This window comes from Scyliorhinus canicula, chromosome 11 (genome assembly GCF_902713615.1).
Source record: "Scyliorhinus canicula chromosome 11, sScyCan1.1, whole genome shotgun sequence".
Classification (NCBI taxonomy): domain Eukaryota; kingdom Metazoa; phylum Chordata; class Chondrichthyes; order Carcharhiniformes; family Scyliorhinidae; genus Scyliorhinus; species Scyliorhinus canicula.
Genome location: NC_052156.1, coordinates 145,278,740 through 145,305,044, shown reverse-complemented (window position 1 = coordinate 145,305,044; position 26,305 = coordinate 145,278,740). Strand labels below are relative to the sequence as shown.

General features: G+C 52.1%; 1 protein-coding gene across 1 annotated transcript in view; it reads left to right on the top strand.

Annotated features, from left to right (window-relative positions):
• Positions 1 to 26,305, top strand: part of LOC119973796 (kielin cysteine rich BMP regulator) — a 187,366-nt gene that overhangs the window by 87,588 nt on the left and 73,473 nt on the right. Inside the window, exons 19-28 of the mRNA XM_038812222.1 lie at positions 103 to 193; positions 1,862 to 1,961; positions 7,537 to 7,622; positions 10,873 to 10,966; positions 12,297 to 12,449; positions 12,754 to 12,860; positions 13,052 to 13,145; positions 17,884 to 18,057; positions 20,021 to 20,103; positions 22,809 to 22,902. Of these exons, the coding sequence (XP_038668150.1) occupies positions 103 to 193; positions 1,862 to 1,961; positions 7,537 to 7,622; positions 10,873 to 10,966; positions 12,297 to 12,449; positions 12,754 to 12,860; positions 13,052 to 13,145; positions 17,884 to 18,057; positions 20,021 to 20,103; positions 22,809 to 22,902 (1,076 nt within the window). The remainder of the gene's footprint in view (positions 1 to 102; positions 194 to 1,861; positions 1,962 to 7,536; positions 7,623 to 10,872; positions 10,967 to 12,296; positions 12,450 to 12,753; positions 12,861 to 13,051; positions 13,146 to 17,883; positions 18,058 to 20,020; positions 20,104 to 22,808; positions 22,903 to 26,305) is intronic.

The window sequence follows — 26,305 nt, the reverse complement described above, 5'->3', positions numbered from 1 at the left end:
GGTGTGGTTGTCTTGTCTGGTAGGTGTTTCATGTTGGTGGGTTGGAGATGGTTCAGGGTAGTTGAGATCACTGATCTCTGACCTCTTTGTCTTGCCTGGTAGGTGTGAACAGTGTGAGCACGAGTCTCGGACTTTCAATGATGGACAGATTTTCATTCCTCACTCCAATCCTTGTCTGAGGTGTCATTGTCAGGTGAGTACAGGAAATCATGCACAACCTGACTATGTCACCGGAATCCCACATAAAACACACAGTTAAAGGGGAATATCACAAGCAAGGAATCACCCATGTATCTTGGGCCAACCTCCATTCATCACATCCCCCACAGACCCTCGTCTCACCCCCCCCATTACCCTCCATTCCTCCCATCCCCCACAGACCCTCGCCTCACCCCCCATTCCTCCCATCCCCCACAGACCCTCGCTTCACCCTCCATTCCTCCCATCCCCCAAAGACCCTCGCCTCACCCCCCATTCCTCCCATCCCCCACAGACCCTCGTCTCACCCCCCATTCCTCCCATCTCCTACAGACCCTCGTCTCACCGCCCATTCCTCCCATCCCCCACAGACCCTTGCCTCACCCCCCATTCCTCCCATCCCCCACAGACCCTCGCCTCACCCCCCATTCCTCCCATCCCCACAGACCCTCGTCTCACCCTCCATTCCTCCCATTCCCCACAGACCCTCGTCTCACCCTCCATTCCTCCCATTCCCCACAGACCCTCGTCTCACCCTCCATTCCTCCCATCCCCCACAGGCCCTCGCCTCACCCCCCCATTCCTCCCATCCCCACAGACCCTCGCCTCACCGCCCATTCCTCCCATCCCCCACAGACCCTCGCCTCACCCCCCCATTCCTCCCATTCCCCACAGACCCTCACGTCACCGCCCATTCCTCCCATCACCCCCCATTCCTCCCATCACCCCCCATTCCTCCCATCCCCCACAGACCCTCACCTCACCGCCCATTCCTCTCATCCCCCACAGACCCTCGCCTCACCCCCTATTCCTCCCATCCCCCAAACCACTCCAACCCTCTTCCACACTTCTTGATCTGTCTCTCACTGCCTCCACTCCCTCCCCTGATCTCCTCTCCCCCAATTGGTGAGATGAAGTTAATCATTGCTTGTCTGACCAGTCCAATTCTGACTTATTTCTGATTATCCCCTCACTCCCGCTAACCCGCCAATTGACAGAGCACAGGTAGGAAAGTCAATTGCTGCTGGAGGCTTGAGAGCTGAAACACTCTGATCGCCACCTGTTGTGTGTTGTGGTTCTGTGCTCCCTCGGTTTGTGTTTTCCGGTGTTGTGGTTCTGCGCTCTCTCTGATTGTGTGTTCCTGTGTTGTGGTTCTGCGCTCTCTCGGTTTGTGTATTCCTGTGTTGTTCTGCGCTCTCGGTTTGTGTGTTCCCGTGTTATGGTTCTGCGCTCTCTCAATTTCTGTGTTCCTGTGTTGTGGTTCTGCGCTCTCTCGGTTTGTGTGTTCCTGTGTTGTGGTTCTGGGCTCTCTCGGTTTGTGTATTCCTGTGTTGTGGTTCTGCACTCTCTCTGTTTGTGTGTTCCCGTGTTATGGTTCTGCGCTCTCTCAGTTTGTGTGTTCCTGTGTTATGGTTCTACGCTCTCTCAGTTTGCATGTGCGAGATTTCTGGGAGTGCTGCTAGGTGGGACTGGGGACGATTGAGATTTAGGTTTGCCATAGCATGTGTTGACTATATTAGAAGCAGCCTGTGATCTTCTGACATTTGATTTCACATTTTGGGTATAAGAGGAGAATAGATGGGCATTGTCTGCCCCGCCTTGAGCGATTTGATCATTGTGACTACTCTGCAATTGATGATATTGCTATTCTCTTATGTGACAGGCTGGCAATGTATCATGTGACCGAATGGATCAGAATTGCCCACCTGTTCGCTGTAGTCATCCGGCTAATCTGGTTGGACAATGCTGCCCATCATGTGACAGTAAGTAACCTTGGCAACCTGTTGGTTTCATGCTGGTTGACATAACGTATGGATAGAGGAATCAATAATAAATATTTAGAATGCACACCTAACTAATCACCACGGCAAAATAAACAAAAGTCTTCTGAAACAACCCCCCAAACCAACCCCCACGGAAACTTTGGCGATCACTCTCTAACGAGTATGATTGTCCAGCTAAAAGACTGTCTAACTGGTCATAGGTCCTGTGGGTTCTTGCGTGGCTGATGAGCCACATCTTTGACTGCACACTTGGCAGGTGTTACCGGAGGGGGTGGGATTGGTCCTTGGACTCCAGATCGCTGGTGCACACTTCTCAGGCTTCTTCTCTGGGCCTCCCCTTGTTGTCGGTGTCCTCAAAGAATTGAGTCCCTTTCAATCAGGAGATTCTTCCAAGTAGGTCTCATCTGAGCAAAGGTCTCCCAGATATTAACATTGATGTTGCATTTCTTGAGGTAAGCCTTCGGAGTGTCTTTGAAGCACTTTCTTTGTCTTTCTCTTGGTCGGGAGCCTTGCTTGAGATGGGCAAAGATTTGCTGTGGCAGTCGGGACTCTGACATCCTTAGCCCAAGGCTGACCCAGCGGAGTTGGTTTTGGATTCACATGGCCTTGTTGCTGGTGCTCTTGGCTCCTTCAAAGATGCTGATGTTACTAGGCCTGTCCTCCCAGCTGATGCGGAGAATCCATCTCAGACAGCGTTGCTGGTACCTATCCAGGCCTCGAGGGAACGTCAGTACATGGTCCAAGCTTCTGAGCCATATGGAAGACTTGGGAGGACAACGACCTTGTGCATGTGGATCTTGGTGTCAGCATGGATGTCGCAGTCATCAAAGACGGAATATTCATGGATTGGATACGATGTTAGATCCCTGCGTCAATATCAATCTGAGTGGTGGCTCCCCAGGTATGGGAAATGTTGAACATTTGGTTTCCCCACTGATCTTGATGGAGGGAGGGGCCCAATATTGCCCTGGGGAAGGTTGGTGAAGGACTTGAGCCTTCTTGAGGTTGAGGCTGAGACGAATTCTTTGGTTTGCTTCTGCCAAGGTGCCAAGCATGGCTTGGAGATTCTCTTTTGAGAGTGGAGGTGGCAATGTCATCCCCATACTGACGTTCCACGAGTGATGTCAGTGTAGTTTCCTTCTTGGATTTCAAGCGGTTGAGGTTGAAAAGTTTTCCGTCCATCCTACTGGGAAGTTTGCTGCTTTTGACAAGGTGAAGGATGGTGGCGATGAAGATGGAGAAAAGGGTGGAGGCGATGACACGTCCCTGATTGACTCCGGTCTTGACCTCAAAGGTTTCTGTCTTATTTCTGTCGGTGAGGACTATCGCCGACACCTTGTCGCGGAGGAGTCAACGAATGTTGATGGATTTCTCTGGACATCGACCTTTGACAGAGTCTTCCGTAGCACTTCCAGATAGACTAAGTCGGAAGCCTTGGTCAGATCAATGAAGGCCATGGAGAGTGGCTGATGTTGCTCCTGGCATTTATCTTGGAGTTGCTGAGCATTGAAAATCATGGGCTGGATTCTCCGACCCCCCGCCGGGTCGGAGAATCCCTGGGGACTGGCGTGAGTCCCGCCCCCGCCGGCTGCCGAATTCTCCGGCACCGGATATTCAGCGGGGGTGGGAATCACGACGGGTCTGTCGGCAGGCGCCCCCCCCCCCCGGCGATTCTCTGCCCCGCGATGGGCCGAAGTCCCGCTGCTGTTATGCCGGTCCCGCCGGCGTGAATTAAAGATATTTACCAACGGGACCAGGCGGCGCGGGCGGGCTCCGGGGTCCTGGGGGGGGGGGGGGGGGGGGCGCGGGGCGATCTGGCCCCGGGGGGGGGGGGGGGGGGGCCCACGGTGGCCTGGCCCGCGATCGGGGCCCACTGGTCCAAGGGCGGGCCTGTGCCGTGGGGGGAACTCTTTTCCTTCCGCGTCGGGCATCAGCCTCCGCGATGGCCAACGCAGAGGTGACCCCCCCCCGCGCATGCGCGGGGATGACGTCAGCAGCCGCTGACGCTCCCGCGCATGCGCGGACTTCTGCCAGCTGGCGGAGTCCCTTCGGCCCCGGCTGCCGTGGCGCCAAAGGCCTTTACTGCCAGCCGGAGGCGGCGCCATCCACTCCGGCGCCGACCTAGCCCCTAAAGGTGAGTGCTTGGCCCCTAAAGGTGCAGAATTCCGCACCTTTGGGGTGGCCCGACGCCGGAGTGGTTCACGCCACTCCATCCCGCTGGGACCCCCCGCCCCGCCGGGTAGGGGAGAATCCAGCCCCATGTCCGCTGTCCCACACCGAGAATGGGGCTAGCAAGGATTCTGGCGATGACCTTCCAGGCGATGAAGAGTAGGGAGATTCCTCGGGAGTTCCCGCAGTCTGCTTTGTCTCCTTTCTTGCAGACGGTGGCATCCCTGAGATCGGCAGGAATCCCCCCACCTCCCCCCCCCCCCCCCCCCGCCCCCTACCCCACAGCCCCCATCCCCTGAATCAGACTCCCACCGAAACAACCCCAAAAACACACAACCAGATAATGAGCTTTCAACTACCTTTGTTCTACAATTTACCAAAATATGCTTCAAGTCAGTACTGGAAACTGTGTCATTCAGTATACAAAACAAACTTTGCTGCTGCCTATGATGAAAGATCAGCTCAGAGACAGGCTTTCAGCTTTGAGTTCTGTCTCGTTTGCCTTCTGAAGAACTGTTGAAAACACTGTTCCATTATGTACTCTCCTTTTGGCAAAATCGAAGTACGTGAAACAGATCCGATCTCTGAATGTGTCTATCCTCAAGTCCTTTGAAGACAAACTCCTTAACCGATGTGGTCGCTTTTCCAGCTGCTTCCCTTAAACAAAATGTTTTGAGCTAACTTTGTCCAATCTCTTTGAAAAGCAGGCTTCATCACGCATTAACTTTATGAACTAATGGATCCATCTGCCTGTGTTTATTACCCTAGCTCTTAAAGTTTTGATCAGTTGTGGCTGATGTCATCACTGCCGTCTGTTTTTTTTTCCAAATAAGCACATTTCAATATCTGAAGGCGAGTTGTGCATTCCCCTCGCACTACCGAACTATCTTGTTTATACAGTGAAACACGTTTCTCTAAGGTACAAAGAGGTTTGTCTCATTAACCCTTCACTCTCGCTGCCTTAACATCCAAGTCACCAGGGTGTCCAAAGCAGACCCACTGAGACACAGACTAATGAGCAGCCGAAGTAAAAAGGGGAAATTGGAGTTGTATGTTTGATTGGGAATGTCGGATTGTTAAGGGCCTACGCAGGAGGGTTTACAGCATCCAGCAAGCTTTCCGTGAGCTTCAAGATTCTTGTCACCCGGCTGTCCCACCAAAGGGTGTGTATGGAACTACTTGCAAAAACGATGCATTGTATCTATGACCGAATATTCAGCAGGTTTCACCTTCCTAACATCAGCATATGTGGATCTAATTTGCTCACAGCAAGAAGCTTCTGCAGGGAATAGGCTGCTGTGTCAGGTTAAAATGACGCGATTGTTTTCTGCTGCTGTCTTGGATGGGGAAGCCGTATCATTCAAAGTGTTGGGAACCGGTCAGTAGGTTTCCCTGAAAGAACAAAAGCTTTGAGACAATTTCCCATATTAATGCACAAATGTAACTACAACGGCGTAACTTTCATGGCCACACACTGTTGACTTTGGTAATATCCCACCACAAACAACATTAAAACTGCCTTTCTCTCAATTACATGTTGATCATGTTTGCAGTTAAATGGCCGAGCTGCACCCTTTCCTGGCGGGTTGAGTACATTGGGTCTCTAAAAAAACTCCGTCATGGGATGTGGGCGTCGCTGGCCAGGCGAGCATTTGTTGGCCATTCCTCAATGCCCGACAGAATGTGGGGGTGAGCTGCCTGCTGGAACCACTGCAGTCCATTTCATAGAATTTACAGTGCAGAAGGAGGCCGTTCGGCCCATCGAGTCTGCACCAGCTCCCGGAAAGAGCACCCTACCCAAGGTCAACACCTCCACCCTATCCCCATAACCCAGTATCCCCACCCAACACTAAGGGCAATTTTGGACACTAAGGGCAATTTATCATGGCCAATCCACCTAACCTGCACATCTTTGGACTGTGGGAGGAAACCGGAGCACCCGGAGGAAACCCACGCACAACAGGGGAGGATGTGCAGACTCCGCACAGACAGTGACCCAAGCCGGAATCGAACCTGGGACCCTGGAGCTGTGAAGCTCCATTTGGTGGAGGTACACCCACAGTACTGTTCAGGTTAGGGATCTCATTGAAACATTCAGGATCATGAAGGGGCCTGGCAGGGTAGACACAGAGAGATTGCTGCCCCAGCTGGAGAATCTAGGACAAGGCAGCAGAGTTTCAGGATCAGGGGCCGATGCTTTCGGACTGAGATGAGGAGACATTTCTTCACTCAGGGCTTGTGAATATTTGGAATTCTGTTCCCCCAAAGGGCTCAGGATGCTCCATCACGGAATACATTTGAAGCTGGGAGAGACACATTTTTGGTGTCTCGGGGAATGAAGGGGTAGGGGGAGCTGGAGTTGAAACCTGAGATCAACCCTGGGCAGACTGAATGGTGGAGCGGGTTCAGTGAGCCAGATGATCATCTCCTCCTGCTCCTATTTCGGACATTCTTATTACACGTCAGAATGGATCTGAGAGCGCTCCGGAATATGAGGGCAGCATGGTAGCACAGCGGTTAGCACTATGGCTTCACAGCGCCAGGGTCCCAGGTTCGATTCCCGGCTTGGGTCACTGTCTGCGGAGTCTGCACGTTCTCCCCGTGTCTGCGTGGGTTTCCTCCGGGTGCTCCGGTTTCCTCCCACAAGTCATTGGACATTCTGAATTCTCCCTCTGTGTACCCAAACAGGTGCCGGAAAGTGGCAACTAGGGGCTTTTCACAGTAACTTCACTGCAGTCTTAATGTAAGCCTACTTGTGATACTAATAAAGATTATTATTGCATCCTGAGATGTGCAAGGCACTGTGAAAATGCAAGTCTTTTTCATTCTTTTCTAAAGAACTGCTGCTAAGTTTCAAAGAACAGTTTGATGTGAAAGGCTAATGCGGGAGAAGCATTGATGGTATTTTGAGGAGAGAAGCAAAGTTGTAAATAAAAGGAATACTGTTCATTTACCTGTTTAATGTTAAATAAAATGACCTGGCTTAGGCCCTGAACGGTCTCTTCACCCATCCACTGAATCCGGAGGGTGGTTTAAGGATATGTGATTTATTGCAGAAAGTTAGGATACAGGGTGAGTACTGTCCAATCCCCCAGCTCGTATTGTTGGGAACACGGTGGCATAGAGGTATTGTCAGTTAACTAGTACTCCACAGACCTATGGTCTCTGTGGACCTGTTGAAAATCTCACCATGGTACCTGGTTGAATTTGGCTCCAATAAAAATTTGGAATTCTCCCATTGAACCACGGCAGACCTGCCTTTTGGAATTGTCGGGAAGGTGAAATCCGAGATCTCATGTAAAACTGAGTGATGAAACACTTGTGTAGAAATGTTCTGCAGCAATACTGTACCATGATCAGATGTGTTTAACCCCACCCCATTCAGTGTGCGAGTACGAGAGTATCCTCGTTGGCAATGGCCAGATGTTTCATCCCACGTTTGGTGGACCCTGCGTTCAGTGTACCTGCTCAGTGAGTACATGGTCTTGTGTAATGATTCTGTGTTACATTATGGTGTAAGGGGAAATGTTCAGATACCTACAAGGACAAAGGTGCATACATGCTTCCTCACAGCTAGAGATATATCAACACTTTGCACCTCAACAGGAAGAGCTGCACTGCCAGAGGGACAGTACTGAGGGAGCACTGCACTGTCAGAGGGACAGTACTGAGGGAGCGCTGCACTGTCAGAGGGTCAGTACTGAGGAAGCGCTGCACTGCCAGAGGGACAGTACTGAGGGAGCGCTGCACTGTCAGAGGGTCAGTACAGGGGGAGCGCTGCACTGTGGGAGGGGCAGTACTGAGGGAGCGCCGCACTGTCAGAGGGTCAGTACTGAGGGAGCGCCGCACTGTTAGAGGGTCAGTACTGAGGGAGCGCTGCACTGTCAGAGGGTCAGTACTGAGGGACTGCTGCACTGTCAGAGCGACAGTACTGAGGGAGCCCCGCACTGTCAGAGGGACAGTACTGAGGGAGTGCCGCACTGTCAGAGGGTCAGTACTGAGGGAGCGCTGCACTGTCAGAGGGTCAGTACTGAGGGAGTGCTGCACTGCCAGAGGGACAGTACTGAGGGAGCGCTGCACTGCCAGAGGGACATTACTGAGGGAGTGCTGCCCTGTCAGAGGGTCAGTACTGAGGGAGCGCTGCACTGTCAGAGCGACAGTACTGAGGGAGTGCTGCACTGTCAGAGAGACAGTACTGAGAGAGCGCTGCACTGTAGGAGGGACAGTACTGAGGGAGCGCTGCACTGTCAGAGGAACAGTACTGAGGGAGCGCTGCACTGTCAGAGGGACAGTACTGAGGGAGTGCTGCACTGTCAGAGAGACAGTACTGTGGGAGCACTGCACTGTCAGAGCGACAGTACTGAGGGAGTGCTGCACTGTCAGAGAGACAGTACTGAGAGAGCGCTGCACTGTAGGAGGGACAGTACTGAGGGAGCGCTGCACTGTCAGAGGAACAGTACTGAGGGAGCGCTGCACTGTCAGAGCGACAGTACTGGGGGAGCACTGCACCGTCAGAGGGACAGTACTGGGGGAGTGCTGCACTGTCAGAGGAACAGTACTGGGGGATCACTGCACAGTCAGAGCGACAGTACTGGCGGAGCGCTGCACTGCCAGAGCGACGGTACTGGGGGATCACTGCACAGTCAGAGCGACAGTACTGGGGAAACGCTGCACTGCCAGAGCGACAGTACTGGGGGAGCGCTGCACTGCCAGAGGGACAGTACTGGGGAAACGCTGCACTGCCAGAGCGACAGTACTGGGGGAGCGCTGCACTGCCAGAGCGACAGCACTGGGGAAACGCTGCACTGCCAGAGCGACAGTACTGGGGGAGCGCTGCACTGCCAGAGCGACAGTACTGGGGAAACGCTGCACCGCCAGAGCGACAGTACTGGGGGAGCACTGCACCGTCAGAGCGACAGTACTGGGGGAGCACTGGACTGTCACAGCGACAGTACTGGCGGAGCGCTGCAGTGCCAGAGCGACAGTACTGGGGGAGCGCTGCACTGCCAGAGCGACAGTGCTGGGGAAGCGCTGCACTGCCAGAGCGACAGTGCTGGGGGAGTGCTGCACTGCCAGAGCGACAGTGCTGGGGGAGTGCTGCACTGCCAGAGCGACAGTGCTGGGGAAGCGCTGCACTGCCAGAGCGACAGTACTGGGGGAGCGCTGCACTGCCAGAGCGACAGTGCTGGGGAAGCGCTGCACTGCCAGAGCGACAGTGCTGGGGGAGTGCTGCACTGCCAGAGCGACAGTGCTGGGGAAGCGCTGCACTGCCAGAGCGACAGTACTGGGGGAGCGCTGCACTGCCAGAGCGACAGTGCTGGGGAAGCGCTGCACTGCTACAGCGACAGTACTGGGGGAGTGCTGCAGTGCCAGAGCGACAGTATTGGGGAAGCACTGCACTGCCAGAGCGACAGTACTGGGGAAGCGCTGCACTGCCAGAGCGACAGTACTGGGGGAGTGCTGCACTAACAGAGCGACAGTACTGGGGGAGCGCTGCACTGTCAGAGCGACAGTACTGGGGGAGCACTGCACTGTCAGAGCGACAGTACTGGGGAAGCGCTGCACTGTCACAGCGACAGTACTGGGGGAGCCCTGCACTAACAGAGCAACAGTACTGGGGGAGCGCTGCACTGCCAGAGGGACAGTACTGGGGGAGCACTGGACTAACAGAGGGACAGTACTGGGGGAGCACTGCGCTGCCAGAGGGACAGTACTGGGGGAGCACTGCACTGCCAGAGCGACAGTACTGGGGAAGTGCTGCACTGTCACAGCGACAGTACTGGGGGAGCCCTGCACTGTCAGAGCGACAGTACTGGGGGAGTGCTGCATTGTCAGAGCGACAGTACTGGGGGAGTGCTGCACTGTCAGAGCGACAGTACTGGGGAAGCACTGCACTGTCAGAGCGACAGTACTGGGGGAGTGCTGCACTGTCAGAGCGACAGTACTGGGGGATCAATGCACTGTCAAAGTGACAGTACTGGGGGAGCGCTGCACTGTCAGAGGGACAGTACTGGGGGAGTGCTGCACTGCCAGAGGGACAGTACTGGGGGAGCACTGCACTGTCAGAGCGACAGTACTGGGGGAGTGCTGCACTGTCAGAGCGACAGTACTGGGGGATCAATGCACTGTCAAAGTGACAGTACTGGGGGAGCGCTGCACTGTCAGAGGGACAGTACTGGGGGAGCACTGCACTGTCAGAGTGACAGTACTGGGGAGCGCTGCACTGTCAGAGTGACAGTACTGGGGAAGCGCTGCACTGTCAGAGCGACAGTACTGGGGAAGCGCTGCACTGTCAGAGCGACAGTACTGGGGAAGCGCTGCACTGTCAGAGCGACAGTACTGGGGGAGCACTGCACTGTCAGAGTGACAGTACGAGGGGAGTGCTGCACTGTCAGAGCGACAGTACTGGGGAGAGCTGCACTGTCAGAGCGACAGTACTGGGGGATCAATGCACTGTCAGAGTGACAGTACTGGGGGAGTGCTGCACTGTCAGAGTGACAGTACGAGGGGAGCGCTGCACTGTCAGAGGGACAGTACTGGGGGAGGAAGATAGTTTAGGGAAGGGAATTCCAGATACGTATCCCAGGCAGCTGTGGGAACAGATGAAGAAGTGGGGACTTGTAAAGAGGTCAGTTGGGGAGAGGGGTCTTTGGGGCTGGAGGTGATTGTTGAGGTAATGACAGAAATATTCTGACGCTGTGCTTAAATTTTTGTTGCTTAGAATGGAAACGTACGATGTCAGGAGGAAATTTGTCGTCCACTCACCTGCAGTCAGTCGTTCAAAGATCCAGCCCAGTGCTGCCCCACCTGCAAAGGTATGTGAGCCTTCCAGTCTTTGAACTGATGGCACAAACCACAAGAGTGTGAAAAATCCAATCTTGACTCTTCACACGCACACACACACACTGACTCCAGCCTTGTCTTCAGACCCCTATATCTTTGTCTCCGCTCTCCTGCCCCTCCCCAGTGAACAACCTCCCATGTCAACCCATCATGTCCCAGCTAGTTTCAATGCATTGATTTGAGGGGAATGGCTCCTTGACTCTCAGTCTCCAAGTTCACCCAGAAGAGACGAGGAAGGGTCGTGGCACCTGCCGGTCTTCCGCACTCGTGACCAGATGGGACTAGACATCACCCAGAACCCAGGCTGAGGGCCCAGCGATTTGATTTCTGAATTTAGACACCCAGGCTTTGTTGAGCTTGGTTCAGGGTGAAGCCTACCTAGCCTGGGCCCTGGTAGCATTGTTCCGAAGTGGCTTGTGACCAGAAGGACAGAAGTCTTAACTTCTAATTTCTATTAGCTGCTGTTCGGTAGACAGCGCCACATGGGGGAGACCCTCTGAAAGAGTGAACTGATCCCCAAAACATGAAGAAGATAAGTGAGGAGCATCAACGGAGAATGTGTACCTCCACCACTCCATGTTAACTGAGCGGTATTATAATTACGCTTTCTTTTTTAAATAAATTTACAGTACCCAATTCATTTTTTCCAATTAAGAGGCAATTTAGTGTGGCCAATCCACCTACCCTGCACATCTTTTGGGTTGTGGGGGAAAAACCCACCGGGATAATGTGTAAACTCCACGCGGACAGTGACCCAGAGCCAGGATCGAGCCTGGGACCTCGGCGCCGTGAGGCAGCAGTGCTAACCACTGCGGCAATGTGCTTCCATACGCAGCACTTTGTTGAGACACTTCCCTGCCCGGTTGATGCTCTGTAACCACAAAGGTGAGAAAATAAATCTGATTCAGAGCTTCCCTCGCACTGCAGCGGCTTCTCGTCAATCCACAGCCTGCCTTGAAAGCTCTGCTCACGTTTCAGAATCACAGAATTGTTGCAGAACATAAGGCCATTTGGCCCACTGTGTCTGCACCAGGTATCGGCCACTCTCTCCGGGCAGTGCATACCAGATCCTAACCACTCGCTGTATGAAAACATTTTTCCTCAAGGCATCATTGCTTCTTTTCTAATTATCTGAATTCTGTGATCTCTTGTTCTCGATCTTCCCACCGATGGGAACATCTTTTCCTATCGAATCTGTCCAGCCCTCCGTGCAATTTTGAATACCTTTTGACATGGATATAAATATATTTTTAAAGTTTATTCAGGACTGAGTGTGCGTGTGTGTTTTTTCTTTCCTGTCAGTGTGTATTGTGCAGGGCCTGGAGTATGAGGATGGAATGGAGTGGGAGCTGGAGGACAGCCAATGCACCTCTTGTACCTGTGTTCACGGTAACATCACCTGCAGATCAAGGCAGTGCCCACCACTCTCCTGTCTCCACCCGAGCTCAAACAACGGTACATGTCTCAATCAAAATCAACCCCGAGTAACCTTGACTGCGTCCATCTGGCATGGGGCAACTGGGATAATAATAAGGCCGGGGCGGGAGGGGGGAATGGGCGCAGGTGTTCGATGTAGGGTCAGGAGTTTGCGTCTAGGGTCAGGTACAGTTGGGGAGGGGTGGGGTTGGGTATTGGCTCGGTAGGCTTGCCGGTTGTGTTGGGTGATGGGTCAGTGGGTTGGTGAAGGGTCGGGGGTCAGGTTTACAGTTAATGGGTCTGTGGATTTTTGACCTAATTTGCCAGAGTACTTGTTTCCTAGGACATTGTTGTCTGTCTTGTGACCAATGCACATATAACGAGCGACAGTACAGGAACGGGCAGGAATTCATTGACCCGGACAGTCCGTGTCAGAACTGTCACTGTCAGGTATGTAAGGTGTGCGTCGGGCTTGGTGTGCGTGTGTGTGTCTGTCCGTCCGTGTGTGTGTGTCTGTGTGTGTGTGTGTCTGTGTGTGTGTGTGTGTCTGTGTGTCTGTGTCTATCTCTTTGGGCTGGCTGGGTTTAGGGAACTGGGTGAGCTATCCTTGGAATCACGTCTGATGTTTTCTCACCTGACAGAGTGGGACAGTACGCTGTACCCCAACTGACTGCCCTCCAGTCACCTGCCCCAGGCCCGAGAGGAAGGCAGGTCAATGCTGTGCAAAGTGTCCAGGTAAGAGCAGCACCTTGCCTTTGAGGTGAGGGGCGAACAATTGTCAACGCTGCCCCAAGCAAATATCTACCTCTCTCGTCCTTCAGTATGATACGTGGGCGCTGGGTCGTGAGCATTTTCAAGTCGATTGGGTCGCTTGGGTCAATCAATAGTGGGTGGGTGAAATCAGCCGGAGTCAAAGGTCAGAGAGCAACGAAAGTGTTCAAGGAGCTGCAGCGGTTTGAGGTGATTGGCTGTAACAAAGTGTGTCACATACAATTGCAACTTGTCAGAACTTCGCCCCTGCTCTGGAAGGACTGCACAAATATCTACCCCCACTACTACGTAGGTCATAGCGTTAAATTTAAAATTTATACAGAATCATAGAATTTACAGTGCAGAAGGAGGCCATTCGGCCCATCAAATGTGTACCGGCCCTTGGAAAGAGCACCCCACTTAAGCCCACACCTCCACCGCACCCACTTAAGACCACACCATCTCAGTAACCCCACCTAACCTTTTTCGTCACAAGGGGCAAATTAGCATGCCGAATCCTCCAAACCCATCTTTGGACTGTGGGAGAAAACCGGAGCACCCGGAGGAAACTCACGCAGACACAGTTCACCGACCACTAGCCAATTCACCTGCTCTATTTAATCATTCCCTAAAATTTGACACGTAATCCAATAATGTAAGTTCTGATTTCTCACTCACCAATTTTTCCTTAATCAATTTAAGTGGTCCTCTTACCTCATGACCAAAAATTAGTTCAGAAGGACTAAATTCGGTTGACTCATTAGGTGCATCCCTAATTGCAGACAGTATGAATGGAATTCCTTTGTCCCAATCCTCTGGATAATCTTGACAATAAGCCCTCAACATTGTCTTTAATGTCTGATGCCCCCTTTCTAACACTCCCTGCGATTCTGGATGGTACGCAGATGATTTAATTTGTTTTATTCCTAAGCTATCCATAACTTCTTTGAATAACCTTGAAGTAAAATTTGATCCTTAATCCGATTGTATTTCTCTGGGTAGTCCATATCTAGGAAAGAATTTAAGTAATTCCTCCACAATCTTTTTAGCTGTAATATTACGTACTGGAATGGCCTCTGGAAATCCAGTAGACGCATCCATTACAGCCAAAAGATATTGATTCCCACTTTTTATTTTAGAAAGCGGTCCTACGCAATCAATTAAGACCCTGTTAAAGGTTCCTCAAATGCTGGAATGGGTATAAAGGGTGCTGGTTTTATCACTGCTTGAGGTTTCCCTATCACTTGACATGATTGACAAAATGTAACTACATCTTTATCTAGTCCAGGCCAGTAAAAATGTTTTGGGATTTTAGCTTGAGTTTTCCTTATTCCCAAATGACCTCCCACTGGTACCTCATGTGCAACTCGCAACACCTCCTTTCTATACCCTACCAGCAATAGTACTTGATGAACTTCTGCCCACTTTTCATCCGCCTGCATATGTAAAGGTTTCCATTCTCTCATCAATACATCACTTTTACGGTAATAACACTCTGGTATACATGCAGATTCCTCTTCCATATATGCTTTCTGATACATCCGATTTATTTCTGCATCTTTCTGCTGTAACTCCGCCAATTTTCCTGAACTAAAAATATCCGCCTCATCCTCCACCTGTTCTTGTTCTTTTCCAACCATCTGGTCAAAAATAATTTCTGGTAATTGCACTTCAATTTCATCTTCCCTCCTTGAATTCTCCTCTTGTCTTAACCTGTGACTTTCCGACCTTGTTACCACACAATCCGGACAAATCCTGGATATTTGACTTCAACACTTCAGTTCCCTGATTTTCCACTGGCTTATCAGCTACAGTAGGCATCACTCCCACCTACAATCCAGCTATATCATTACCCAAGATAAACTATTCCTGGACAAGATAGTTTCTCTATTACTCCTACTACCACTTCACCACTCTTCACTGGACTTTCCAACCTAACCTTATATAATGGAACTCACCCTGAATTCTACATATTACCATTTTCTGGCAACATTCTTCCTAAACTATATAACTCCTCATCTTACCATTAAAGATTGATTAGCTCCCATATCTCTTAAAATTGTGACTTCTGTACCTGCTCCTCCTGTTACACATGAGTAAACTTTACCCATGCCAGTAAATTATTTAAAGAGATCTGGCACCTTCTTATCAATCACCTCTTGATCAGGCTGTCCAAACTTTTGCACCTCCGTCGCTTCACTTGGGCTTTCCTTTACCACTTTAACAAACCCCACTGTCTTATCCTGTTTTACCACATCAGCCTTTCCAGTGCTTTTTTTCAACCACCACCACTGTGACTTTACATGGCCTAGTTTACAGTGAAAACATTTGAAACTTTTAATTTCTTTTCTACCGTCCTGGATTTATTTTTCAGTCTTTATCTCCCATCAGATCACCTTTACCTTTACCACTTGAGTATTTCTCATGTCCCCAGTTTCTAACCCTCACCGGCTGAAACTGATGTCGGAAACCAATCTTTGATTTATGAACTAATTCATAATCATCTGCCATTGCTGCTGCTAATCTCACAGTTTTAACCCTCTGCTCCTCCACATGAGTTCTCACTACATCAGGAATTGAACTTTAAACTCCTCCAAAAGTATAATTTCTCCGAGCTTCATACGTTTGGTCTATTTTCAAAACCCTTCTCCACCTATCAAAATTACTCTGTTTAATCCTTTCAAACTCCATGTATGGTTGACCAGGTTCTTTCCTTAAATTTCGAAACCTTTATCTGTAGGCTTCAGGCACTAGTTCATATGCACCCAAGGTGGATATTTTCACCTCCTCATACGACTCGGATACCTCCTCTGATAGTGATGCAAATACTTCACCAGTCCTACCTACCAGCTTTGTTTGAATCAGTAATATCCACAAGTCCTGTGGCCATTTCATTTGTTTAGCTACTTTCTCAATTGAAATGAAAAAGGCTTCTACCTCCTTCTCATCAAACCTTGACAATGCTTGGACATATTTAAATAGATCCCCACCAAGCCTTCGACTATGACGCTCTTTCTCACTATCCTCAGCACTATCATCCAACTGTAAGTTTCCCTTTACGCCTGCCAATTTTAACTGACTGTCATGTTTCATGGCCATTTTCGGAAGTTCAAACTCTCTCTATCTTTTTCCACTCTATCTCTTTTGTATTCAAGCTGCTTTAATTCTCATGTTCCATTTGTTTAATTTGTAACTGAATTTTTGCCATTTCCAATGAGTCAAACTGTATCTCAGGCAACTTTAAATGCTTAGCCACCACCATAATTACCTCACCTTTTCGCATTTTGGCAGGTAATGTTAACTGCGATGTTTTTCCCAAATCTACCAGTTGCTTTTAGTCTCTGTAAGGTACTGCGTGTGACCGTCTCCACGCCCACAAACTTCAGAGGCTCTGAAAGAGCCATTGTCCACAACACACTTAAACTAGAATACAACACCTGAAAAGCAACCACAATATGCTCATCCCCTCACTGTCTTTCAGTTCACTAAGCCAATCCAATAGATAAACTTTTATCCCCCTCGAGCCCCCAATTTGTTATGGGCCAGGGTTTAGAGAATCCCAAGGTGTATCATGGAGTTCACCTGATCCACAACTTTTAATAGATTGTAGTATGGGGAGCACACGGCCCACTCTACAGGTGTGGTACAGCAGAAATGGACAAAGTATTTCTTAAAGCAAAACAATGTTTATTCTATGAACACAAGTTAATCTTTTAAAAGCATACAGTGAACATCTTAGCAACCATTAATTAAAATACAACCCCCAAAGAATACAACACTAAGTCATCCTTAAGCTGTCCTTTTAACATCCATAAGACTTAAAAAAGAACTTTTAACAGAAACACATCAGGTTAAAGCCACTACTGAGAGCAGCTATTAGTTTTAAATCAGCAAAAGATCGATTTACAGTTTTTATATTACAGAGAGAGACAAATACCCCTTCTGGCTGTGACTGCAGCTATCCAGCTCTGAAAACGAAACTAAAACACACCCTGCAGCAAAACAGCCTAAAACAAAAGTAAAAAGTTGACAAACAGCCCAGCTCCACCCACTCTCTGACATCACTGCAGTAATAAACACCCATTTCCTAAAGGTACTCTCACTACAAATATTTATATACACACCCATTTATAAACACCCATTTCTTAAATGTACTCTCAGATGACAACTGGAACACAGTTCCACACACACTGACTCTCACTGGGATAGTGTTCCACACACACTGACTCTCACTGGGACACAGTTCCACACACACTGATTCTCACTGGGACACAGTTCCACACACACTGACTCTCACTGGGATAGTGTTCCACACACACTGACTCTCACTGGGACATAGTTCCACACACACTGACTGACTGGGACACAGTTCCACACACACTGACTCTCACTGGGACACAGTTCCACACACGTTGACTCTCACTGGGACACAGTTCCACACACACTGACTCTCACTGGGACACAGTTCCACACAGACTGACTCTCACTGGGACGCAGTTCCACACACACTGACTCTCACTGGGACACAGTTCCACACACTGACTCTCACTGGGACACAGTTCCACACACACTGACTCTCACAGGGACACAGATTTATGGTGTGTTACTAATCAACAAAACAGTGAGAATGGTGAGATGGAGTAAGACAGTAAAAACATGGAGCGGGTTAGGATGTCTTCGGGAAAGCACCTTTGTGAAGGGCACCTTGTGTTTTTGCCATCAGATTGCGTGCTTGAGGAGCGAGTATTATTGGATGGCCAGCGTTTCCCGAACCCTTTGAACCCATGCCAGGAATGCACCTGTTTAAATGGCCAGGTGACCTGTGAGCAGAAAGATTGTATCAGTGCTCTCTGCTCGTACCCACTGTCCGGAACCTGCTGTCACAACAACTGCAACGGTAATGAGCCGGGCGGGGGGCCGGAGCGCCGGACGGGGAGCCGGAGCGCCGGGCGGGGGGCCGGAGCGCCGGGCGGGGGGCCGGAGCGCCGAGCGGGGGGCCAGGAGGTCAGAGGGCCGGGCGGAGGGCCGAAGGGCCTATACATGGACTGCAAATGGATTGCGGGACAGTGTGGAGAGAGAGTGGAGTGAGTAGTCAGAGAGTGTGGGGAGAGGGAAGGACAGGGGCACAGCGGACAGGGCAGAAGGGTGGATAGAGAGTGGATAGAGGGGCAGTGTGGGGCGACGATCAATGTGGGGCGAGGGCCAGTGTGGGCAGTGTGGGGCGAGGGGATGAGGGACAGTGTGGGGCGAGGGGATGAGGGACAGTGTGGGGCGAGGGCCAGTGTGGGCAGTGTGGGGCGAGGGCCAGTGTGGGCAGTGTGGGGTGAGGGCCAGTGTGGGGCGAGGGCCAGTGTGGGCAGTGTGGGGTGAGGGCCAGTGTGGGGCGAGGGCCAGTGTGGGCAGTGTGGGGTGAGGGCCAGTGTGGGCAGTGTGGGGTGAGGGCCAGTGTGGGCAGTGTGGGGTGAGGGCCAGTGTGGGCAGTGTGGGGTGAGGGCCAGTGTGGGGCGAGGGCCAGTGTGGGCAGTGTGGGGTGAGGGCCAGTGTGGGCAGTGTGGGGTGAGGGCCAGTGTGGGCAGTGTGGGGTGAGGGCCAGTGTGGGGCGAGGGCCAGTGTGGGGCGAGGACCAGTGTGGGCAGTGTGGGGTGAGGGCCAGTGTGGGCAGTGTGGGGTGAGGGGCAGTGTGGGGCGAGGGCCAGTGTGGGCAGTGTGGGGCGAGGGCCAGTGTGGGCAGTGTGGGGCGAGGGCCAGTGTGGGCAGTGTGGGGCGAGGGCCAGTGTGGGCAGTGTGGGGTGAGGGCCAGTGTGGGCAGTGTGGGGTGAGGGCCAGTGTGGGGCGAGGGCCAGTGTGGGCAGTGTGGGGCGAGGGCCAGTGTGGGCAGTGTGGGGCGAGGGCCAGTGTGGGCAGTGTGGGGCGAGGGCCAGTGTGGGCAGTGTGGGGTGAGGGCCAGTGTGGGCAGTGTGGGGTGAGGGCCAGTGTGGGCAGTGTGGGGTGAGGGCCAGTGTGGGCAGTGTGGGCCGAGGGCCAGTGTGGGCAGTGTGGGCCGAGGGCCAGTGTGGGCAGCGTGGGGTGAGGGCCAGTGTGGGCAGTGTGGGGCGAGGGGATGAGGGACAGTGTGGGGCGAGGGCCAGTGTGGGCAGTGTGGGGCGAGGGCCAGTGTGGGGTGAGGGCCAGTGTGGGCAGTGTGGGGTGAGGGCCAGTGTGGGCAGTGTGGGGCGAGGGCCAGTGTGGGGCGAGGGCCAGTGTGGGCAGTGTGGGGTGAGGGCCAGTGTGGGCAGTGTGGGGTGAGGGCCAGTGTGGGCAGTGTGGGGTGAGGGCCAGTGTGGGCCGAGGGCCAGTGTGGGCAGTGTGGGGTGAGGGCCAGTGTGGGCAGTGTGGGGCGAGGGGATGAGGGACAGTGTGGGGCGAGGGCCAGTGTGGGCAGTGTGGGGTGAGGGCCAGTGTGGGCAGTGTGGGGCGAGGGCCAGTGTGGGGTGAGGGCCAGTGTGGGCAGTGTGGGGTGAGGGCCAGTGTGGGCAGTGTGGGGCGAGGGCCAGTGTGGGGCGAGGGCCAGTGTGGGCAGTGTGGGGTGAGGGCCAGTGTGGGCAGTGTGGGGTGAGGGCCAGTGTGGGCAGTGTGGGGCGAGGGCCAGTGTGGGCAGTGTGGGGTGAGGGCCAGTGTGGGCAGTGTGGGGTGAGGGCCAGTGTGGGCCGAGGGCCAGTGTGGACAGTATAGGACGACGGGCTGGAATAGTGGAGAGAGGGCCAGAGTGAGAGTGATTGAGATTCTTCCAGCTCCCTATGGAACTACAATTGCAGATACAGTGTAGACACAGATTGTGTGGGCAATATTTTGAGCAGTTCGATGTTATTCCCTTTCTGCAGGGTGTCAGTATGCTGGAAAGGAGTATCCTAATGGAGCTGATTTTCCACACCCCACAAACAGGTGTAAGGAATGCCACTGCATTGTAAGTATGGGGAGAAATCAATACTACAGATCTGAGAGAAATCAACACTACAGATCTGAGAGAAATCAATACTACAGATCTGAGAGAAATCAACACTACAGATCTGAGTTTGCTTCATTTGACGCTGATGGAAAAATAGTTTTTTTTTCTCCCCATATCTCTGCTCCATCAGTGTCTCTCTCTGATCCCTCAGTGTCTCTCTGATCCCTCAGTGTCTCTCTCTGCTCCATCAGTGTCTCTCTCTGATCCCTCAGTGTCTCTCTCTGATCCCTCAGTGTCTCTCTCTGATCCCTCAGTGTCTCTCTCTGATCCCTCAGTGTCTCTCTCTGATCCCTCAGGTGTCTCTCTCTGATCCCTCAGTGTCTCTCTCTGATCCCTCAGTGTCTCTCTCTGATCCCTCAGTGTCTCTCTCTGATCCCTCAGTGTCTCTCTCTGATCCCTCAGTGTCTCTCTCTGCTCCATCAGTGTCTCTCTCTGATCCCTCAGTGTCTCTCTCTGATCCCTCAGTGTCTCTCTCTGATCCCTCAGTGTCTCTCTCTGATCCCTCAGTGTCTCTCTCTGATCCCTCAGTGTCTCTCTCTGATCCATCAGTGTCTCTCTCTGATCCATCAGTGTCTCTCTCTGCTCCATCAGTGTCTCTCTCTGATCCCTCAGTGTCTCTCTCTGATCCCTCAGTGTCTCTCTCTGATCCCTCAGTGTCTCTCTCTGATCCCTCAGTGTCTCTCTCTGATCCCTCGGTGTCTCTCTCTGATCCCTCGGTGTCTCTCTCTGCTCCATCAGTGTCTCTCTCTGATCCCTCAGTGTCTCTCTCTGATCCCTCAGTGTCTCTCTCTGATCCCTCAGTGTCTCTCTCTGGTCCCTCAGTGTCTCTCTCTGGTCCCTCAGTGTCTCTCTCTGGTCCCTCAGTGTCTCTCTCTGCTCCATCAGTGTCTCTCTCTGATCCCTCAGTGTCTCTCTCTGATCCCTCAGTGTCTCTCTCTGATCCCTCAGTGTCTCTCTCTGATCCCTCAGTGTCTCTCTGATCCCTCAGTGTCTCTCTCTGATCCCTCAGTGTCTCTCTCTGATCCCTCGGTGTCTCTCTGATCCCTCGGTGTCTCTCTCTGATCCCTCAGTGTCTCTCTCTGATCCCTCAGTGTCTCTCTCTGATCCCTCAGTGTCTCTCTCTGATCCCTCAGTGTCTCTCTGATCCTTCAGTGTCTCTCTCTGATCCCTCAGTGTCTCTCTCTGATCCCTCAGTGTCTCTCTCTGATCCCTCAGTGTCTCTCTCTGATCCCTCAGTGTCTCTCTCTGATCCCTCAGTGTCTCTCTCTGATCCCTCAGTGTCTCTCTCTGATCCCTCAGTGTCTCTCTCTGATCCCTCGGTGTCTCTCTCTGATCCCTCGGTGTCTCTCTCTGATCCCTCAGTGTCTCTCTCTGATCCCTCAGTGTCTCTCTCTGATCCCTCAGTGTCTCTCTCTGATCCCTCAGTGTCTCTCTCTGATCCCTCAGTGTCTCTCTCTGATCCCTCAGTGTCTCTCTCTGATCCCTCAGTGTCTCTCTCTGATCCCTCAGTGTCTCTCTGATCCCTCAGTGTCTCTCTCTGATCCCTCAGTGTCTCTCTCTGCTCCCTCAGTGTCTCTCTCTGATCCCTCAGTGTCTCTCTCTGATCCCTCAGTGTCTCTCTCTGATCCCTCAGTGTCTCTCTCTGATGCCTCAGTGTCTCTCTCTGATGCCTCAGTGTCTCTCTCTGATGCCTCAGTGTCTCTCTCTGATGCCTCAGTGTCTCTCTCTGATCCCTCAGTGTCTCTCTCTGATCCCTCAGTGTCTCTCTCTGATCCCTCAGTGTCTCTTTGATCCCTCAGTGTCTCTTTGATCCCTCAGTGTCTCTTTGATCCCTCAGTGTCTCTCTCTGATCCCTCAGTGTCTCTCTCTGATCCCTCAGTGTCTCTCTCTGATCCCTCAGTGTCTCTCTCTGATCCCTCAGTGTCTCTTTGATCCCTCAGTGTCTCTCTCTGCTCCATCAGTGTCTCTCTCTGATCCCTCAGTGTCTCTCTCTGATCCCTCAGTGTCTCTCTGATCCCTCAGTGTCTCTCTCTGATCCCTCAGTGTCTCTCTCTGATCCTTCAGTGTCTCTCTGATCCATCAGTGTCTCTCTCTGATCCCTCAGTGTCTCTCTCTGCTCCATCAGTGTCTCTCTCTGATCCCTCAGTGTCTCTCTCTGATCCCTCAGTGTCTCTCTCTGATCCCTCAGTGTCTCTCTCTGATCCCTCAGTGTCTCTCTCTGATCCCTCAGTGTCTCTCTCTGATCCCTCAGTGTCTCTCTCTGATCCCTCAGTGTCTCTCTCTGATCCCTCAGTGTCTCTCTCTGATCCCTCAGTGTCTCTCTCTGATCCCTCAGTGTCTCTCTCTGATCCCTCAGTGTCTCTCTCTGATCCCTCAGTGTCTCTCTCTGATCCCTCAGTGTCTCTCTCTGATCCCTCAGTGTCTCTCTCTGATCCCTCAGTGTCTCTCTCTGATCCCTCAGTGTCTCTGATCCCTCAGTGTCTCTCTCTGATCCCTCAGTGTCTCTCTCTGATCCCTCAGTGTCTCTCTCTGATCCCTCAGTGTCTCTCCTTCCATCTTGTTTTCTATTTCCATCACTCATTCACAGACACATTTGGAATCACTCTTCTCACACACATACAGTAGTTTTCACTTTCTGCCTTCTTTCTCTTATCTTCTTGTAGAATGGGAACGTACAATGTCTATCCAAGAGATGCCCCCCTTTGACTTGCAATGACCCATTCCCTGTACCTGGAGAATGTTGTCCTCAATGCCCAGGTGGGTGCAGCATTCCGCGATATTATCTAACTACATGGGAGTGCCAGAGAGTCACAGTGAGGGGAGTGGGGTATATCGGAGAGTCACACCAAGGGGCGTGGGGTATATCGGAGAGTCACACTGAGGGGAGTGGGGTATATCGGAGAGTCACACTGAGGGGTGTGGGTATATCGGAGAGTCACACTGAGGGGAGTGAGGTATATCAGAGAGTAACAGTGAGGGGCGTGGTGTATATCGGAGAGTCACAGTGAGGGGAGTGGGGTATATCAGACAGTCACACTGAGGGGAGCGGGGTATATCGGAGAGTCACACTGAGGGGAGTGGGGTATATCAGAGAGTCACAGTGAGGGGTGTGGGGTATGCCGGAGAGCCACACTGAAGGGAGTTGGGTATATCAGAGTGTCACAGTGAGGGGAGTGGGGTATATCAGCGAGTCACACTGAGGGGAATGGGGAATATCAGAGTCACCCTGAGGGCAGTGAGGTATATCGGAGATTCACACTGAGGGGAGTGGGGTATATCAGAGTCACACTGAGGGGAGTGGGGTATATCAGAGAGTCACCCTGAGGGGCGTGGGGTATATCAGAGAGTCACACTGAGGGGATTGGGTTATATCGGAGAGTCACCCTGAGGGGAGTGGGGTATTTCTGGTAGTTATACTGAGGTGAATGAGAAAATGCTGGAAACTCTCAGCAAGTCTGGCAGCATCTGTAGGGAGAGAAAAGAGCTAACGTTTCGGTCGATTACTCTTTGTCAAAGCTAACAGACAGAGAGAGTGGGAAATATGTATACTGTGGAGTGAGGGTGAAAGATGAGTCATAGCCACAGAAACCCAGGGAAACCGGGTGCTAATGGCTTCAGATACTAAGGGGAAAGAGTGATAATGGCAGTCCCCAGAGAGGACAAAAGATGTGAAAGGTCAAACAGCAGGGAAACTAACCACAGAGGATGGACTGTAGGTGTGGGGGGAGGGGAAGGAGGAAGCAAAGAGGAGAAAGGTGCAGGACAGAAAGAAATGGTAAAAGACAGTTAAAATGAAATGAAAACAAATGGGTCGAGGTGGGGCTGATCATCTGAAGTTGTTGAATTCGATGTTCAGGCCGGAAGGCTGTAGCGTGCCTTACCGGAAGATGAGATGTTGTTCCTCCAGTTTGCGTTGCGCTTCATTAGAACATTGCAGCAGGCCAAGAACAGACATGTGGGCATGGGAGCAGGGTCTTTTGTTAAAATGGCAAGCATCAGGAAGGTCAGGATCCTGAATGCGCACAGACCGTATATGCTCAGCAAAGATCTTTTGTCCTCTCTGGGGACTGCCATTATCACTCTTTCTCCTTGGTATCTGAAGCCATTAGCACCCGGTTTCCCTGGGTTTCTGTGGCTATGACTCATCTTTCACCCTCACTCCACAGTATAAATATTTCCCACTCTCTCTGTCTGCTAGCTTTGACAAAGAGTAATCGGACTCGAAACGTTAGCTCTTTTCTCTCCCTACAGATGCTGCCAGACTCGCTCAGATTTTCCAGCATTATCCCTTTCGTTTCAGATTCCAGCATCCTCAGTAATTTGCTTTTATCCAGTTATACTGAGGTGATTGGACTATATTGGAGAATATTGGTGTTCCAGTGGGAGTGTACAGTTTTACAGTGTGGGGTGTGTGCAGTATATTGGTCATACCGGTGGGGGTGTGTGCAGTATATCAGTGTTACAGTGGGGGGGGGGGGGGGGGTGCAGTATATCGGTGTTACAGTGGGGGGGGTGCAGTATAACAGTGTTACAGTGGGGGGGTGCAGTATATCGGTGTTACAGTGGGGGGGGTGCAGTATATCGGTGTTACAGTGGGGGGGGTGCAGTATATCGGTGTTACAGTGGGGGGGTGCAGTATAATCGGTGTTACAGTGGGGGGGTGCAGTATATCGGTGTTACAGTGGGGGGGGTGCAGTATATCGGTGTTACAGTGGGGGGGGTGCAGTATATCGGTGTTACAGTGGGGGGGGTGCAGTATATCGGTGTTACAGTGGGGGGGGGTGCAGTATATCGGTGTTACAGTGGGGGGGTGCAGTATATCGGTGTTACAGTGGGGGGGTGCAGTATATCGGTGTTACAGTGGGGGGGGTGCAGTATATCGGTGTTACAGTGGGGGGGGTGCAGTATATCGGTGTTACAGTGGGGGGGGTGCAGTATATCAGTGTTACAGTGGGGGGGTGTAGTATATCGGTGTTGCAGTGGGGGGGGGTGCAGTATATCGGTGTTACAGTGGGGTGTGTGCAGTATATCGGTGTTACAGTGGGGGGGTGCAGTATATCGGTGTTACAGTGGGGGGGTGCAGTATATCTGTTACAGTGGGGGGGGGTGCAGTATATCGGTGTTACAGTAGGGGGGGTGCAGTATATCGGTGTTACAGTGGGGGTTGCAGTATATCGGTGTTACAGTGGGGGGGTGCAGTATATCGGTGTTACAGTGGGGGGGGTGCAGTATATCAGTGTTACAGTGGGGGGGTTGCAGTATATCAGTGTTACAGTGGGGGGTTGCAGTATATCGGTGTTACAGTGGGGGGGGTGCAGTATATTGGTGTTACAGTGGGGGGGTGCAGTATATCGGTGTTACAGTGGGGGGGGTGCAGTATATCGGGGTTACAGTGGGGGGGTGCAGTATATCGGTGTTACAGTGGGGGGGTGCAGCATATCGGTGTTACAGTGGGGGGGGTGCAGTATATCGTGTTACAGTGGGGGGGTGCAGTATATCGGTGTTACAGTGGGGGGGTGCAGTATATCGGTGTTACAGTGGGGGGGTGCAGTATATCGGTGTTACAGTGGGGGGGTGCAGTATATCGGTGTTACAGTGGGGGGGGTGCAGTATATCGGTGTTACAGTGGGGGGGTGCAGTATATCGGTGTTACAGTGGGGGGGGTGCAGTATATCAGTGTTACAGTGGGGGGGGTGCAGTATATCAGTGTTACAGTGGGGGGGGTGCAGTATATCGGTGTTACAGTGGGGGGATGCAGTATATCGGTGTTACAGTGGGGGGGGTGCAGTATATCGGTGTTACAGTGGGGGGGTGCAGTATATCGGTGTTACAGTGGGGGGGTGCAGTATATCGGTGTTACAGTGGGGGGGTGCAGTATATCGGTGTTACAGTGGGGGGGTGCAGTATATCGGTGTTACAGTGGGGGGGTGCAGTATATCGGTGTTACAGTGGGGGGGGTGCAGTATATCGGTGTTACAGTGGGGGGGGTGCAGTATATCGGTGTTACAGTGGGGGGGTGCAGTATATCGGTGTTACAGTGGGGGGGGTGCAGTATATCGGTGTTACAGTGGGGGGGGTGCAGTATATCGGTGTTACAGTGGGGGGGTGCAGTATATCGGTGTTACAGTGGGGGGGGTGCAGTATATCGGTGTTACAGTGG